The 17,575-nt window shown below is 41.6% G+C and overlaps 1 protein-coding gene across 8 annotated transcripts in view; it reads right to left on the bottom strand.

The window, feature by feature from the left end:
- DYRK4 (dual specificity tyrosine phosphorylation regulated kinase 4) overlaps positions 1-16,909 on the bottom strand; it is a 55,912-nt gene extending 39,003 nt beyond the window's left edge. For 3 of the 8 annotated variants that reach the window (XM_053252739.1, XM_053252741.1, XM_053252740.1), the window contains exons 1-7: positions 16,305-16,909; positions 13,180-13,282; positions 12,524-12,605; positions 11,941-12,032; positions 11,597-11,725; positions 6,588-6,665; positions 2,523-2,666 (exon numbers count right to left, since the gene is read on the bottom strand). In XM_053252739.1, coding sequence (XP_053108714.1) covers positions 2,523-2,666; positions 6,588-6,665; positions 11,597-11,725; positions 11,941-12,032; positions 12,524-12,605; positions 13,180-13,282; positions 16,305-16,600 — 924 coding nt within the window. In that variant the 5' untranslated portion in view covers positions 16,601-16,909. Of the gene's footprint in view, positions 1-2,522; positions 2,667-6,587; positions 6,666-11,596; positions 11,726-11,940; positions 12,033-12,523; positions 12,606-13,179; positions 13,283-14,325; positions 14,511-16,304 lie in introns of those variants that run through there. The other 5 variants (XM_053252745.1, XM_053252747.1, XM_053252746.1 and 2 more) reach the window with 4 other exon arrangements.
- Positions 16,910-17,575: the final 666 nt, after the last annotated feature.

Raw genomic sequence — 17,575 nt, 5'->3', positions numbered from 1 at the left:
CTGTGTTGTATTCTGTCCAGGATCTTTTATTTTGTTTACAGGATCCCCACTGGGACAAACTTCTAAACAGTGTTGTGAGTAGAGTCAGAAAGGGAAAGGGAGGGAAAAGAGAAAGAGAAGGAGAAAATGGAGTTGTTTCTGAATACTCTTAGTTAAATTTGTGTAAGATTTTTGTGAGGGAAGCAGCTATAAAACAATCTGGCAGCTTACTGTTCAGGGCAGGGATGTGCCAAGAATGTGCCAGCCCTGATATCATTACAGGACATCCCAACACACTGTTGCCCTTTAATCACACGAAAGGGGTGATTATCCAGAGGCATATGTTTTGCCCACCCTGTATTATGTCAGAGGTTCCCAGCCTTGGGGCCCAGATGTTGTTGGACTAGCTTCCCATCTTCCTCAGCCACAATGGCCAAAGGTTGGGAACTCCTGCTTTATACTGAGGAATCATTAATTCTTTAGCTCCAAACTATCTAATTCTACGAATCTCCGAAAATATGCATTCTTTAATAGGTTATTGCCTTTTGCCACCTTATTTGAAACTTAAATCCATAGGAGCTACTTTCCCAAACTATCATCACTATCCCACAGCACCTTCCATTTTCCCCAGTCATCACCTTCTTGAAAAAACACATGGGTCAGGTTTGTCTCACAGCAAACAGTCACTTCATGTACTTGCCCTAGAAATCATGTATTCTACCAGACCTACAAAGATTCTCTTGGGTTTTCTTTTTTCCTGGAAACTTGGTCTCTCTGACCAACAAAAAGCACATACCAACCAGTCCACAAATAAAACTGACCTATTTTAAATATATAATTGCTATCAAGAGAAAATAAAGATTAACTCAAACTGCTACAGAAGCAAGCTCCTTGCAGCTTTTAGGATACCAATGAAATCTCATCCAGCGGACTGCAAGTAGACAAGTAAGCACTCACATTGGCCATAACTGAGAGAAAGTTGGTCATGCTGAACTCTAGTAATGTGAGGTGAACCTCAAAATGTGCTAACAATCCTATATATTACCAAAAGCAGAGGTCTTATGTCTGCTTATCCTCTCTCCCCTGAAAGCGCCAGATAAGAAATTTATACCTACCATGTTTAAAGTATTTTGCAATGCTTAATCAAAGCCAATAGTCATTCCATGCTTCCTGCATGAGAAGTGTTCTCCTTGAGAAAATGTCTCAAGACAACGCTCCCTCAAAGAGAAGACTTCTCATGCAGGAGGTGTGGAATAATCATTGGTACTAGTGAAAGGGTTACAGTATATGCATACCAGGGGTATAGCTAGGGGAGAGAGGGCCCGTGTTCATCCCTTTCCCAGAGTGAGGGAGATAATGAAGAAAATAGGGAGGGCCCTCAAGAGCTGGGGGCCGTGTTCTTTGAACCCTTTTGCTCAATTATAGCTACGCCCCTGATGCATACAAAGCTACCTTCTACCAAGTCAGACCATTGGTCCATCCAGCTCAGTATTGTCTATAGTATACAGACTGGCAGCAGCTTCTCCAAGGTTGCAGGCAGGAGTCTTTCTCAGCCCTATCTTGGAAATGCCCGAAAGGAAACTTGGAACCTTCTGCATGCAAGTGCTCTTTCCAGAGTGGCCCCATCCCCTAAGGGGAATGTCTTACAGCACTCACTGTTAGGCTCCTATTCAAATGCAAAGCAGGGTGGACCCCCACTTAGAACAGGAGACAATTCATGCTTGCTAACACAAGACCAGCTCTCCTCCCATAGACCAGCTCTCCGCCCATAGATCGTGTCATAGCAAAACCTTTTGGAATGTATAAATAGAGATGCTTTTTATTTACTGGCTGAAGTTAAGGCACCATTCCACTCCAAAATGCACAGAGAACTTGGGGGAAGTGAGTGGTCTTGCCTCTGAATTTGCACTGGGCTTTAGAGGCATAAGCAGCATGAGTCTTTCTGACCTTCCCTAATGCCTAATCTTTAAAACATTACATTTAAGATGATTAGACTTTAAAAAACAACAACCAGAAAACTGCTATTCTTCTACTTATCCTGATGCTTGTAGGCTGTATTTTGGTCTGCAATAAAAATGCTGGTGGGAAATTCACTGAAACTTCCTTTTTAAACAAAGTCTCCAACTCATCAACTCCAGAGTCGGTGAGTCGCATATTTAAAAGCTGTTTGATATCATTTTTTTATCATCAGCCAGAAGATTGGGGGGGGGGGGGGCGAGAGACACACAAGCTAGCATGTTGACATATGCATGATTATTTTTCTTTACTACTTAAATGGATCCCTCTGGATTGCTTTAACAAACATTTCCTTAAATGCTTTCCCTTTATTTGTTTTTTAAAAGTGCTCCTCTTCTTCCTCAGATTGCATAGGTTAATCTAGCAAAAATTTAACAGAGAACCTACTTAATGCAGAATATATTAGCTCAAACATGCTCCTGCTCCATTATTATATGGACTGTGCGTAGGAAGTGCAATGGCCTTATTACTAATGAACATGTATACACTGCAGGGAAAAACACTAAACAAAGTCCCACAAGAGTTACCTTCGGCTGAATTCTTCGGTTCCTTCTCACTGGTAAACAACAGATGTTGAAGAAATTGAGATCACCACCGTTTGGGGCACGTCTTTCACCCCCCATAATGACAGAGCTCCATGTTTTAGACCTGTCTCCATTAAAATGTTCACTCTGAAAAGTTAAATCCAACACCACTCTTTTGTCTAACACAAAAGCGTCAAAGGAGGATTGCCCCTACAAACAACACTAGCATGCGGTCCAGTTATTTTTGGTAGATTCATACTTTAATCTTGCTCTACTTCTCTCTTGGATTGTGTTGAGCACAACAGCAACAAAGCAGACTGTGAGAATGAGCACACTGAGGCACCAAGGAAATCTTTGAGGAGTTACAAGTTGCACAACATATTTGTCAGTGAGATTCATTTCTGCAAAGCTGTCTCCTGAGAACCAGTGTATGCTGTTTCTTCTTCTGATATTTTTTTTTTTAAGGGAAGAAAAACATTCTTCTCTTTCAAAACTCAGAAGCAACATAGAGTGTAACCGGCACCACTTGAAAACGAGCATTTAGATGATAGGATTAGAATATAAACATCTATCATTGTGTCTTTGTTGTATATTTTTGCTGCTTTGAAAATGTTAAAACTAGTTGAATATTTCCTTAAAACCTTTGCATTTTGCCTTTTTAAAAAAGTCTGCCTGTCTGAACTTTGGTGAATGTGTGTGTGTGTGGTGGTGGTGGGTTGGGACCCTCACTCTTCTTTTTTAAATGATTATGTCTTTAGAAAAAGGAAAATTTCATAGGCTAAATACCTGCAGAATGGGAAAATTGAGAAGAAAGCAAAAGGCAGGGGGGAAATGAGAAAGGCAGAAAAGGCAAGAAACTTCCAAAATGGTAGAGGGAGAAATCTCGAAGATGTTTGAAGCACAAAAGTGAATTGAATTTCAATTTGTTCTAGTATACTCTCTTAGCATGAAAATATCAACAAAATTACACAGTGACTCTTTTGAAACTTAAATGCTTTGTAGACATCCTTTTGAACAAGTGTGCCATTACCTTGAGGGCACACATTTCTTAAATAAGTACAACTATTTTAAAATATTTTATAAAATTTAGGATTTTATTTCCAAATATTTGACATTTGTTTTAAGAGATCCTTGCACATTCTAGTGACCAAATTCAGATGTGCCACACAATCAAAATGGAAATTCACAAATACAAGACACAAGCAGCCCCCAACCAAATTTCTAATCTGATATTTGAACTGTGAGATGGATGGTCAGAATTTTTTCAAGCTTATTTGGAATCTTCAATTTGCATTCACATTTTAGGCTTCAGATCATTTGGTGACCAAAGACATATTTTAAGAAAAGATCTAAAAGACAGTTCTAAAATGATATTTGCACGGATAAGAAACAGCAGGAGAGGCTGAAATCCCCAAAAACTTAACACACATGCTTAACATTACTGTCTGCTCACTGTATGAGCAGGGCCAAAGTATGCACAATGCAAAAAAAGTGTTACTGTGCTTCCATCTTTTTGCTGCTTCTTTTGCAATGGTAGCGGTGTGTGCGTGGGCATGTGCATGTGTGTGTGCTGATTTTGATTAAGACCACCGTGTGTATAGTGGGGAGGGGGATTAACCATTTCCCCCAGCACCATGATCCAGATGAAAATCACCTACTTGAAGTCATTTACCCCAGGAGGTAAACCGCCATGAAAATCCCCAAAAGATAGAAGCACGATGACATTCTGCATCATGTACAGTTTGGTCCTAAGTTAGTTTCAAAACTTTAAAATCTCAGCATCATGTACAGTTTGGTCCTAAGTTAGTTTCAAAACTTTAAAATCTCAGCATCTGCAAAATACAGACTACAGTAAGTTATTTTCTGTGCTTCACAGTATATTTCTTAAAGTTATGGAAAGGTCTGCCTAGATTGATGGGCTAATGTGGGTGAGTGGGATTTGTTCCACCTTCAGAATTACAAGCTGCTTCATCACTGCAAAGCACTCCTCCCTTAATCTGAAGCTGCATTAAGTTACCTAACATTCAGTCAGAGCTTGTTATAGCTTGCTCTGTGCTGGTCCTGTAAGGCAGCAGACTTCTTGTCTCAAGTTTCAAGTGAGAAAAGCAAAAAATGCCCATCCCAGACATCTCAAATAATTAGACTAATCAGGGTATGATAGATTACATGTGCAGCAAATTTAAAGGTTTTTCTTCCCCATAAGCTGTTGTGAAAGTTCTTTAATTTTGTGATCCCTTTGAATGGATCATTGAAGCACATGCTTATTTATATATTTTTTTTATTTTTTTAAAAAAATCCAAAAATTCCAAGGATAAATTTAAAAAATGCAATTAAAAAGATCAAATAATAGTATACAAAAAGGGTGATTTTAGACTTACCTGAGAATTTCTCTTTTTCTTTATGGAAGGAGGGCAGCTAGCATGGGGGGGTAGATCCCTCCTTGGGGGGCTGGGAAGACAGTCTCCAAAAGTTTGAGAAAGAGGTGGGGCCTCACCTCTTCTGAGGGGAGTGGATTGCAGCCAATAAGAAACCACACCATAGGGTCAGAGATGGCATCAGGGATTGGCATTGTGGGGCAATTGCCAAGGGCCCAAGGTCTTCAGAAGGGCCCACTGTTGATCCCCGAGACCATCTCTGTGTCCATAACCTTTGTGTTGAGGTGGTGCTGGAACAGTTCTCTCTTGGCTCATCCAGGAAGGAGCAGGAGTCATCCCTGTGCAGGTTGACCTTGGTACCAATGCTTCAGTGGCAGTGCATGCATTTATTGTGGGAGAAAGCTCTGAACTGCAACAAGCACGTGCTCACTTTTAGCCATTCTAGTGGTCTGTATGGAGAGGAGATCGGCCAGTGACCATGGGGAGGGGTGGGAGGTGCAGGGTAAGGAATAGTAGGCCAGGAGTTGCCCAGGTCGGTCTTCAGCTCTGCTGTCTCCTTTGGGGTATTTTTTTTAAAGATAGGCTTGTAATAAAGAAAGGTTGAGCCTTTCTGAGCTGTCTCCCACAACAAAGGCAGGAATTCATATTGCAGTAAGGGGAGAGCCCCCTCCTCCTCAGTTCAACTTTGGAAACTGCCTTGCTGGCCCCAAAGGAAGGGACCTTCCTTCCTACTAGGAGCTGTCATCCCTTAAAGTGAGAAAAACTCATTAAAATTGGACTTCTACAACTAGCCTTTGAAAATTCATGCAGAACATAGAAAAGGGACAGGTGAGTGTTCTTGATTTTGTGTTGTTACATCTGCTTCTGGGGAAGCAGGCAGAAATCCTAAATGGATTTATGGGACCCCAAACCATGGATGAGTATCAGAATACCATATTCTTTAATCCTGCAATCCAGACAGGGATACAGAAGTAAGCAAATATATATTTCAAGAGACAGAACATAAAACAAATAATCATAACTCTGTTATGTAAACCTAGAGTACATTCCACTTCTCTCCTCATCTTTGAATACAAGTATTCTTACCACCCCAATCATTATGGGAGGGATATTGTAGAAACAAAAAGGGTGCAGAGAAGCAAAGCAAGATGGCTAGGGGATATGAAGTACTTCCACAGGCAAGCGAAGGCTAAGCTAGTTATGCCTGCTTAATTTAGAAAACAGACGTTTAAAGGGTGGTTCTCTTCACACAGGAAGGTACACTACTTCCAATCACTTGATTACTCAATCAATCGGCCCTGAATGTGTGGCCTGACTCCACTGATAAGAGTTCTAATTGAAGTGTCAATGGATGGGATGGACTTTCTGTCACAAGCGATCACTTGTCATTACAAGTGATCATTACAGGTTATTTGTTCATTTAATAAATTTGCATACCACCCAGTACCAGAGTCTCTAGTTGTGAGCCACCTAGAGAACAATTTGTTATAGGGCAGCTAAAAAATAAAATCTATTATTTTTAACTACTACTAGGTTGCTACACAGGAACCTGTGAAATAGGCTGAACATGGTGAGAAACTCCTGGGTGACAGTAGCAGCTACTAGCTAGCAGTTCTGAAACTTGCTGAAGTTGTCTGCAGAGATTGCCCTTCTAGCCCTTGCTTAATGCTGGTGTCAACACCCGCACACTCACCCTCCCTCTGGCAATGCTGCTTGTCTTATTCTTGGATTTGGAGCAGCGGAAAGGAACAAGGAAGTCCAAGAAGCAGCACTATTGGAGAGAGAGAGGATGAGTGAGCAGGTGGGTGCGGGAAACAAGCAACTTGGCAGTGACTGCAACACAGAGTGGGTGGGAAGGAGCCCTTCTTAGGAGGTGGCTGTAGTAGCTGGCAGAACAGCTAGCAGCTACAGTCATGTGGAGGCTTCTCACCATATCCACACCCTCCATCTCATCCACACCCTCCAGTGTGAATCCAAGCAAAGTCATCACAGGATCAATGCATAATCTGGAAGTTGCTATGGGCCTATAACATAAAGAATGAGAACATAACTGGCAAAGAAATGGACAAGTTGCCATCTCTCAGTCTAATCTCTCACCGCCTGGAGACTTTGGAGGAGGCGGTATACGAGAAATTTCGAATAAAATAAATAATCTCTCTCACAGGGTCGCTGTGAGGATAAACTAAGGCAGGTGAGAACCTTGTCTGCTGTCCTGTATCCTTCGACGAAAAGCGAATAAGAAGTGTAATAATAGTGGCCAACATCCCATGCTAGGGACCCAGCCAGGGCTGAATAGTGCAGTGCGACAGGGCAGCTGCTGAATGACTTCAAGCCGCTTCTGAACGGTTGCACAGCACAACTTCCTTCGTTTCCAATGCAAGTAGCACTGCACAACTGCCCCAAAGCGGCTCTAAGCCATTCTGCAGCTGTCCAGTCACGCTGTACCATCAGGCCTGCCTTTCATGTTGCACAGCAGACCTGGTGGGCCCCCTCACACTGACATTCTGCTGCACAGAACTTCGGCCACTAATAATCAAATAAAACAATACAAGGACCAGAGGATGCACGGCTTGCATGCATAGAATTAGCAATTAAACACACATTTAAGACACAATTGTCCTATGAAACTCTTTGCTGGGATGAGTTGTGTTGTGCAGGTCAACGGCTAAGCAGGATTTAGAAAAAGATCAAACTCACGCAGGTCGGGGCCATCAATGGCTGTTAGCAAGAACAATTCAGAAACTCAACCCTACCCATCATGATATTCTGGATCTAGCTAAAGTCAACAAACAGGGTGACTGAATATCTACTATCCTGAGAGGAATCTGTAAAAATGTAGATACTAATCAGTATCATAAGCAAGGTGTTGGTTTCAAAGAGCCACAGGTCTAACCTGTACATTTTAGATTGTGAGCTTCGTGAGGTAGTGACCTACCTTTTTTTTTTCTTTTGCAGTAAAGCACTGTGAAGGCTGATGGCACTACGTAAATAGTAAACAACAGCCTACTGTGCTTACAATAGGTTTTCTGTGTGGAACAGTGTATTTCTGTTTCTAAAGAGCCGTCAGAATACAAGGCACTTTACAGAGTAGCATAGACAAACAATGGGTCCCTGTCCTGAGGAGCTTATAATTGTGTGTGTGTGTATGTGTGCATGTGTGTGCACATGCATGCGTAAATGCAGCAGTGGTTCCCAACAAGAGTTCCTCCAGATGTTGCTGAACTACAACTCCCATCACCCCCAGCCACAGTAAATTGTAGCTGGGAATGATGGGAGTTGTAGTCCAGCAACATCTGGAGAAACCCTGGTTGGGAACCACTGATCTAGAGAGGATTGGGGAATGGGGACAGGGATGGTAAACATAGAAACAAGGAGAAGGAAAGATAAAAGGATCAATGGATGAATGAGCAAATGCAATTACATATAATCAGGCTTCATTGTGGATGAGGAAGAATATGGTAAATGAGTTTGAAGAGAGAAAAAGAGAGATTGTGTTTTGGTTGAGAGCAGCAGTTAACCCAAAGGCAACAAGAGGTGGATTTTAAGGATTTCACGGAAGAGAGAGAGACCTGGAGGTATTCTGGGGAGGCCATTTTTAGTGTCACCAAGACCCACTCAGGATGGACAGGCAGCACTTCCTCTTTCCCCTCACCCCCCACCAACACTTTCAGCTTTTCCATAGTACTTTGATTTAAATGTCTTTCAAATGCCACCAGAGAAACCTGAATGAACTTTTGGCTTCTGTTGTGATCAGATTCAGAACCACACAAATTATTTTAGCAGTCCTTAAAATCATACACAACTTCTTAACAGGCTGCTGTCTTGTCAAGTACTTCCCAAACAGGAAGCTGTGAAAAAATTGCCCATACTCTGTGATAAATAGAAGTACATTACATAATTAAATGATCTTCTGAGCTCAAGGTACCCACACACAAACAAAAGATGCTGCCCACTGCATCTCTACGTGATTCACTGCTCTGGCCTTCTTTCCTTCCAGACTCCACAGAGAGGGACAGATTATGGGGTCATATCTTTACTCCAGGAGCACTCTCACACAGGGGCTTGCTTTACCCTGAATCTCCTCCGCGAGGCAAGCTGTGTGTTCTCACTACAGCCGGATTCCCGTCAAGTTCAGTTCAGTATCTTTGGAATCACCACACATACAAACCAAGCTTTTCACCTGATTTGGATTTCACCTCATCCCGGTTTATATCAGAGTTTTTAAAATGCTGGTTTTCAGCAGTTTCCTGGAAAATCCGATGCAAAGCGCTGACATCAGTACTCTTTACATTTACATGGTAAGAGGAAGTCATGCCTATGGAATGCAGAAACAAAGCTGCCTTGCCTTTGCCCTGAGACAAAGAGTTGAAAACCCAGTTTTCAGGCTTTTTGTTCTTTGAAAGTTTTTGGAGAGGGGAGATTTGGGAGGAGGATTTGCAGAAATGAGCATTTCTTTGCATGCCATCCAAGCTGGGATGGAGCTGAAAAAGCAGAGGGCTGAGACGTGCTGGGGATGTGTGTGTTGTGTGTGTGTTGCGGTCGTGGCTGGGGGAGGTAGGATAGAAAGCCAAAGCTGATGGCTAACAGGCAGTCTGATCCACAAATCAATTAAGCAGAAGTGTGTGTGCATGTCGACTTGAACAGAGCCAGATCACAGAGGGTGCTTTAATTACTAAACCCTTGGAGGAAAAGGAAGCATGGTGTCCCACCTTCTCTAGGAAGCCATTGACCACAAGGAAAACATGCAGCTCGCTTCCATGTTTTCCTTGTGGCCACACCTCCCTTTTTCCCAAAGGTTTAGTACAGTAATTAAAAACACCCTCTGTGATCTGGCTCTGTTGATGTCAACACACACACACACACACACACAGAGGCTTAATTAGCCATAAGACTTGGCTTTTTATTCCTTCCCCACTCGCAACGAGCCACACACACATGCACGTCCCCAGCACGTGAGTCTTCCTGCAGCATCACCTCTGCTTTGGCAGCCCTCTTCTAGCTCTATGCTCCTCAAACTCTCACTTTGCATTCCTTATTGTCTCCTTGCATTTCTTTTGGCAGAGTTTATGTTCCTTTCTATTCTCTTCATTGGGGCAGGACTTCTGCTTTCAGAAGGAAATCTTCTTCCCTTTTATAGCTTGCAGTCTCACTAAGAAGATTCTATGATAGCAAGGAAATGCTCCTTTTCTGCAAGGAAAGCCCTCTGCAGACTGTAAATTCTCTCTTCTTCCCAGATCTCCCCCCTCCAAAAACTTTTGAGGAGCAGAAAAGAGAGGAATCCACTCTTTGCCTCTGGGCAGATTTCTACAGTATTTGCATTTCATAAGCTGTGACTTGCTCTTATCATCTTAATGCAAAGACTTAGCTCCTGCTTTGATTTATCTCCAAAAACTTAGAGTAAAACAAGATTTTGAAAATTCACACATAAATTGGGATGAAGTGAAATCTGGAAGGAAAAGCCTGATTTGTGTGTGGAATGCTTCCAAGACATCAAACTGACCTTGAAGAAAAAGCCCGATTTGTCTTTTGAAGTAGCCCACACACATTGAACTGACCTCTGCGGGAATCTGGCTTCAGTGAGAACACACTGGACACACAGTAAGAACACACAGTGAGAATACACAACCTCCTGGAGGAGATTTGGGGTAAAGCCGCTGTGAGAGAAAACTCCTAGTTTGATCATTTCATCATTCCCAGTGCAGAGAAGGCAGAGGAATTCCTCATCCTCAAAGAGGGCATACAAAGAACAGCGACTCACACAGGAATACGGGCTCCTCTGAGGAGCCTCTTTGCTCCTCTTGCTCTTAGAGAATGAAGTGTTCTATCAATTTTAATTCAGAAAAAAAAATGCTTCAGCTATCAAAAGTTTAGGAAACGCATTTCATTGGCTACTGCACCCAACATCAGTTTGTCATGAAAAAGTATCACACTCATACTTCCTGCACAGATTGATGGCTAAAGCTTAGCCATGGAATCATCCACTGATCCCTTTCAGTATTCCCCCTTCAATAAATTGCTCAAAACAATCCATTATTTTAGCCTCCTCTTATTTTGTTGTTTGTGGCCTATACTTGCAAGCAAAATGCAGTTGGTCAGTTTTATTCCACTCTTCTACTACAGTCATGCAAAACACACATACACACACGCACACACACACACTTACAACAGTGATAAAATAGAAGGCGTAAGCATCCTTGAAGTTTTCCTCAAAACCCTGGACAGAAAAGGTTTCTGGGCAGTTCTCACTTCCTTTTGTGGGTCTCCTTTTTAAAAGTTCTACTAGGATGTTTCAGGGAGCCTATTCACTGGGAAAGAGCCGTCAGAGGCATGAAGGGTGTGAGATCCTCATCTTATGACTGTGTGTTAGCTGCCACAGCGCAAAGCAAAATTTGCTCTCTGCCAGTTAAAATTGCACTCCAAGCACACTCTGGTGTCTCCTGGCCTTTAAAACTCACTTTCTACCAAGGAAGAATGACACAGATTGCATTGCTGTTCTCAATGAACAGCTTTAGCATGCAACTCTGAAGGAGTTGCCACTGTCTGATGGGAGTGGGGATCATTGAGCCAGCTCCTGAGCTGTGTTGAGATCATTTGTCTGTGTAGAGACAAGCTAACCCCAGATGTATTGAACTGGGGCCCCTTCATACAGACACAAATACACCAAGGAAAAGAAATTAAACACTTAAGTGTTGCTTCTCTCACCTGCTGATGTCGGTCCTTATGATTTGTCAGTCCTTTCTTGAGCTTGTGTGTCAGAGAAGTATTTTCCTGAGAAATTAACGGCGGTACTTCCCTCTGTCTTTGCACTGTAGCTTTGGGGTCAGGTAGAGACTGTAACAGCAAACCAAGACACGTTGAGTCCTACATCTCTGCCTACATAACTTTCAATCTGTATCTCCCTGTGCAAGACATTAAACAATTGAAACTGGCATGATTTTGTACCGATCAAGGTATGCACAACGCACAACTAAGCAACTGAAAAAGCACTTCTAATTGCTCAAGCACATAATGGAGCAATTACGATGAAGTATAATTCAATTGCTTACCAAAGGCAACGGGATGTAACCTGTCTCAGTCAATGATTGTTCGAGCTTGGTTTTGCTTGCTGTACGACATGCGTCTCCTTTAGGAATCTTTCCTGTTTGGAAAAACATAGGTTAAGGGTGTATCTGCAGTACGACAATGGTCTTTAATGGAGGGAAACCTGATGGATTTCTTGCCTGTCTCCTGACCAGACCATCCTCCTTCTAGATAGGACACCTCACCCATTCTGGCCCTCTATGGCCACAGAAATCAGATTCATACTTGGCTCTGCCAGCCTCCTCATCTCACTCTGGGACCACTTTCTTCTAGCCCCACAGGTCACACATTCCCACAAGGTGTAACCCTTGGTATTTCCCTGCAAAATAGATTTCACTGGCCTCTCTCCGGATAGGAGGCAGTTCCTAGTTTCCCCAGGGGCCTAGATGCTATGTCAAATAGGAGCTTTAGTAAGTGTGGGGTGCAGTGAGCAGACACCCCCAAACCTATGTGATATTTTCATGCTTAGCTGAGCTATTTAAACAAAAGCCTCAGTGGAGGGCAGCTTTACTTTCAACAGAAGAGACTTAGAACAAAACATTTGCTTACCACAGGAATCAGGGTGACCTGATCCGATTCTAATTTTCTCTCCATCTTGCTTTGAGCTGTGAACAGCACTCCGCTCCCTTTCCTATATGGTATAGGGATGCACAATGTGTAAGGAAGCTATAAGAACTAGTATTACTAAATAAAATACTTAAATGTAGCTGAATAAAACTTTGCTCAGTTTCCAGAAATATGGTTTTCAATTTGTTTGGGCCAGTCCAGGGGTTCCTCAGAAGCTTACCATAAGATCCTCACCTAAAAGATCAATAATGGAAGACATGTTTTCCTGAACAAACAGGTTGCCTATCATTGCCAGTGTTCTCCGCTACAATGTACAGCCACAGTGGAGTGGCGGGTGTGTTTTAGGGAAGTATCTCTGTTCATGTCTAGTGATACTTACTACCACCACCACCGGCTCACATACAAGGTAACACAGGAGGTTGGAGCATCACCTGCGCTGCTGTATCTATGTAATCATGGTCAATGTTGTTGTATAACAGGGCAGTTTTGCTCAGTTGTAACGTTGCACAAAAGCAGTTGCATGACACTATGCCCACTGGAAATTAAGGATTCTGAGGAGCTATAGCCTCACTATCATATCCTGTGGTATTAAGGAAAAATCATCGGCATACAACCACTTTAAAAGCAAATGTGCCCACCTTTTGGAGTACTACATTTGACTTTTCCCCAGATTTCCGTATAACAGGGAAAACACTTGATCTGCCTTTTCTTATTTTTTCAGTCTTGGTGGCGATCTTCTTTCTAGAGAATTACATGGAACAATGACACCATGAAATTTGTAGGTACATATTATTCCTAAACATTTAGGAATATAAGCTCAGTTTTACAATTTAACATAGAGGAATAATTCTAATGCAGAAAAAAAAAGATTTGCAAAATACATCATGAAATGACATTATTTCATTCATTCATTCGATTTCTAGACCGATTTTTAGACCTTACAGAATAGCTCACAAATGTCACAAAACAGTTAAAACCAATCAGCGATCAGGAATAAAGATTTAAAAATACAATAAAGCAGCTAAATAATTAAAAATAAATAAAACAATTCAAAACCTTATAAAAACCCGATACATTAAAAACCCTTTAAAACAATTTAAAAACCCTGGAAGGCCAGGCTGAGCAGGTAGGTCTTTAGGGCTCTCCTAAATGCCAATAAAGAATTCAAATTACGGATTTCTGCAGGGAGCACATTCCACAATCTAGGAGCAGCTACAGAGAAGGCCCACCTCTGGGTCATTTAGAAGATGGGATTTGGTCTTCATATGCTGATGGAAAAATTGAATGTGTACAAGGGCATTCACCAAATGGGAGCAACATCTTCCATGGAAGCACATAACTTGGAAGCCTGTTAATGTCATGCAGCCATCAACCAAGATGTGTTTTTTGGTCTGCCCTTTGTTTTGGTAAAAAGAAAATCACAGATACTTTTGCTTTCTAAAAGTTGAGAATCTAAATGTTTTGAGAATCCCAGTTACCACCAAACATGTACTGTAGTTCCACTCTTGATGGCAGACCCAGGTTTGCCCTACATAATATGGAAAACAGATTCCCCCCTCACACTCACATACACATAATAACACCACCACAATGGAACTTTGCAGGTAGACTCTATAGCACGGAAGTAGTTAATGCTCCAGTTCTAGACTGGAGCTTTAGGGCTGGGAATAATATACTGCTTGAAATTTGTATTTTAAGCTACTTTAATATTCAGGTTTTTTTAAGGTCTGCAATGGAACAGATAATGAAAACACAACACTTTGAGTCTGAACACTGTTAAATACCTCAATAAAACACGCATCTTATGAAGAGAGAGAAATCTATGTTACTTCTTCTGACTGCACTCCAAGCCTTGGCAGCAGCTCCCAGAAACCTAAAACACCCTTCCCACCTATAAAGGAGCTCACATTTAGCACCAAGGTATTGTATTCTGGGGTTATTTTCCCCCACCAGATTATTTAGTAGCAACTCTCCCACTGAAGACAATGGAAGTTCTGTGAGGAGTGTGACATCAGACTACACTATAAGGTTCCAATACGTCACCGAGCATTCCAGAACATGTCTAAAGTTATGTAGGTACTAACATTTCCATCTATATTGTGTCTTTAGACCCTCTGATTTTATTAAATTATTGTTGTTGTGAAGTGAGAAATCCAAGACATTTTGATGGCTAAGATAGGAAAACCCAAGGGTACCCTGTCACATGGCAGTAAAAATATAAGTGTAAGCTAAATTATTGATAGTTATCTGCCCTTCAATGGCACCTCTAAACCTGCCATCTAAAGCAAGCCAACTAATAAAAAGGCCAGTTCTGTTCTTATTCTTGTTAGGATTTAGACAAGATATTGTAGGAAAGAAACATGTAGAGTAGATTAATAATTAATAAATTGGTACAGCTAAAGTGGTCTGCTAATAGAAACATTCTAAATAACCTTCCACTTGAAGATTGGTTGAGTCTGTAATTCCTTGTTATTTAAAGCAATCAACTCATTTGTTATGGTTCAAGGACTGATAGAAGAGAGGGAATTGGGACAGAGTTGCTCTTCGTAGATATCTTTGGGGGAAAGAATAATAATCAGAATATAAATTTTGACATTTTTACTATTTTAAATTCTTTGATGGTTTGTTGTATTTTTCTATCATTGTATTACATAATGAGAATCATTAATAATTATGCAGATACAAAATGTTTTCTACTCAAGGGGGAGGGAGAAATGAGAGGAACACCTGATTTTATCCTCATTAAAAATCAGCAGACCCAATGAAAGCAACTGAAAGGTAATTCCAATGGTCTGGGTTTTACCTCACACTTCAGTTGCAAGCTGGATAAAATTTAGGCTCAAAGAATTCTACATTTGCACTAACTAGTTCCATACATTTAAAACTTTTTTTTTCTTATTTGAAACATAAACTTGTTATTGCCTGGCAAACTCTCATTCATGCTGCATGTGGCTCCCATTCTCCATGTGCTGCAAGACCTTAGACCACAGAATATATTAACCCATTTCTCAACCAGCTAACATTAGTTTAATAGAACTGTAACATTTAAAGTATATATATATATATATATATATATATATATATATATATATATATACACACACACACACACACACATAGTCCCCGTTGCTAATTCCATGTGTGGCAGCTCTCGCGAGAGTTTGCGAGAATCTGCCTGGGGGGCAGTGACGGGGAGAAAATGGCAGGAGCGGCCAGCTGGCGGGGAGAGAAAGCTCCGTAGCCCAGCCCAGCTTGCGAGGAGGGAAAGCTCCCGCAGCCCAGCAGGGAGGGAAAGCACTGGCCACGCCAGCCAGTGAGGGATACCACCACTGGTAGGCGGGGAGGGAAAGGAAAGCCAAGCACAGAACAGACTGGGGCTGAAGTGGGGGGGGGGAATGACAGGGAGAACTAGGGGCACAGATGATCTGTGCCGGATCAGCTAGTGTAGTAATAATCATGTCAAACAATATAAAAAAACACAAACATCTGGTGAAACAGATCTTAACTACCCTTATCAAGGGAACAATGGCACACATCTGGTGTCCCCTGGGAGGATATTCTACAAACCAAAAGGCATCACCAAAAAAAAATCTTGCTTTTAAAAGTAGATACCCTTGCCCCGAGAGAGTGGAACTTGCAACAGGGCCTCTAATACGGCCACCAACCTTAATTTTAGGGGAGGTAATATGGGAGAAGGCATTCTCTCTAATATTAATGCTATTTTGGTGAAATCGGTAAGTAATGAATGGTTTTGTTTCCCTACCTTGTCAAAACTGATTGAGATGTTATTAGCTGTGGAACCAAGGCATTCATCTTGCTGTCTGAACATTCCTCCATTGACCTTAACACAGACAGAAATGTCTTCCATGAGATTTCTATCGAATCACCTGTTTCTACTGTTGGAGCTCCAGAGAAACCTGGATTGCATGGCGTAGGGCAAGCAATGGTTCTTGAAGCATCTGCACACCCAATTCTATCCTGATGATCGCCTGTCTCCAACTCAGCAGCAGGTTTCTGCTTATTTTGCTCAACAAGTGATAGCTTCTTTTTCAGTGGCATTTCCTCTACGCTCAAGAGTTCATCACGAGAACAGAAAACTCCACAGAAGCACACTGAATGCAGCCCCAAATCAAAGCAGTGGCATCCTATTGTAACCTTTCAATTTTGCCGGTTTTAATATTTTATTTCCGTATTTAGAGCATCCCGAGACAATGATGGGACATAGTGGGTACATGAGGGGCCAGTGGAATTTTACAGCAGATGATGTCTGTGATGTAACAGTGTCATGTATGAAAGGTTGGAATTCTTGAGAACATTATGATTAAGCTCCAGGGAAAAGTGCTGAGGTGTCAGCAACATGAAATGTGAAGTAGCAGTAGCCTTGCTTAGTCGCCTCCTATTGGCTGCTTGCAGTGGCTTCCTCTTTCTTTAACTGGACTATCTGCTGTAATCAATCAGGTTTCTCTAGACTAGTTGCTGTGATCCAGCTTGTGTAGCTTGTACATACTGGGCTGTGATCAAAGATCAACAGCCACATTTGGGACTATGTGTGGATACAACTAAGGAAAACAGCTTCAATTAAATCCTTGACATAGCAGCTCTCAAACACTATGAGAATACTTTTTATATTTGTGTGAGTTAATTAATGGAATAATCGGCACTTATAAACACATAGCTCCAATGTTCTTTAATTCTGTTACTCTCTGCCACTGCATACCAAGGGTTGTCAATATATCGTCTTCCCTCTCACCTACTTTTCATGAACCCCAATTCTAGAAAAACTTCCACCTTTTTACAATCAGAAGAAAATTTGCTCTATTTATTCCAGCTGCAGACATTCCTTCTAATATTGTCCAGGAATAAAGGAATGCTTTCCATTTTCTTAAATGTATGACAATGTTTCTTGCTGGCATTTGCCTTTTGTTACTCTTGCCTCTCCTGTTACCCATTTTCTTTGCTGCTTTGCCACCCCCTCTCTGTCTAAAGTTAGACTGTAAACTCTGCAGGGCAGAGACCCATCATTTGCTTGTATTA

This window comes from Hemicordylus capensis, chromosome 5 (genome assembly GCF_027244095.1).
Source record: "Hemicordylus capensis ecotype Gifberg chromosome 5, rHemCap1.1.pri, whole genome shotgun sequence".
Classification (NCBI taxonomy): domain Eukaryota; kingdom Metazoa; phylum Chordata; class Lepidosauria; order Squamata; family Cordylidae; genus Hemicordylus; species Hemicordylus capensis.
The sequence above is the reverse complement of the archived record's forward strand: the minus strand, read 5'-3'. Positions and strand labels throughout refer to the sequence as shown.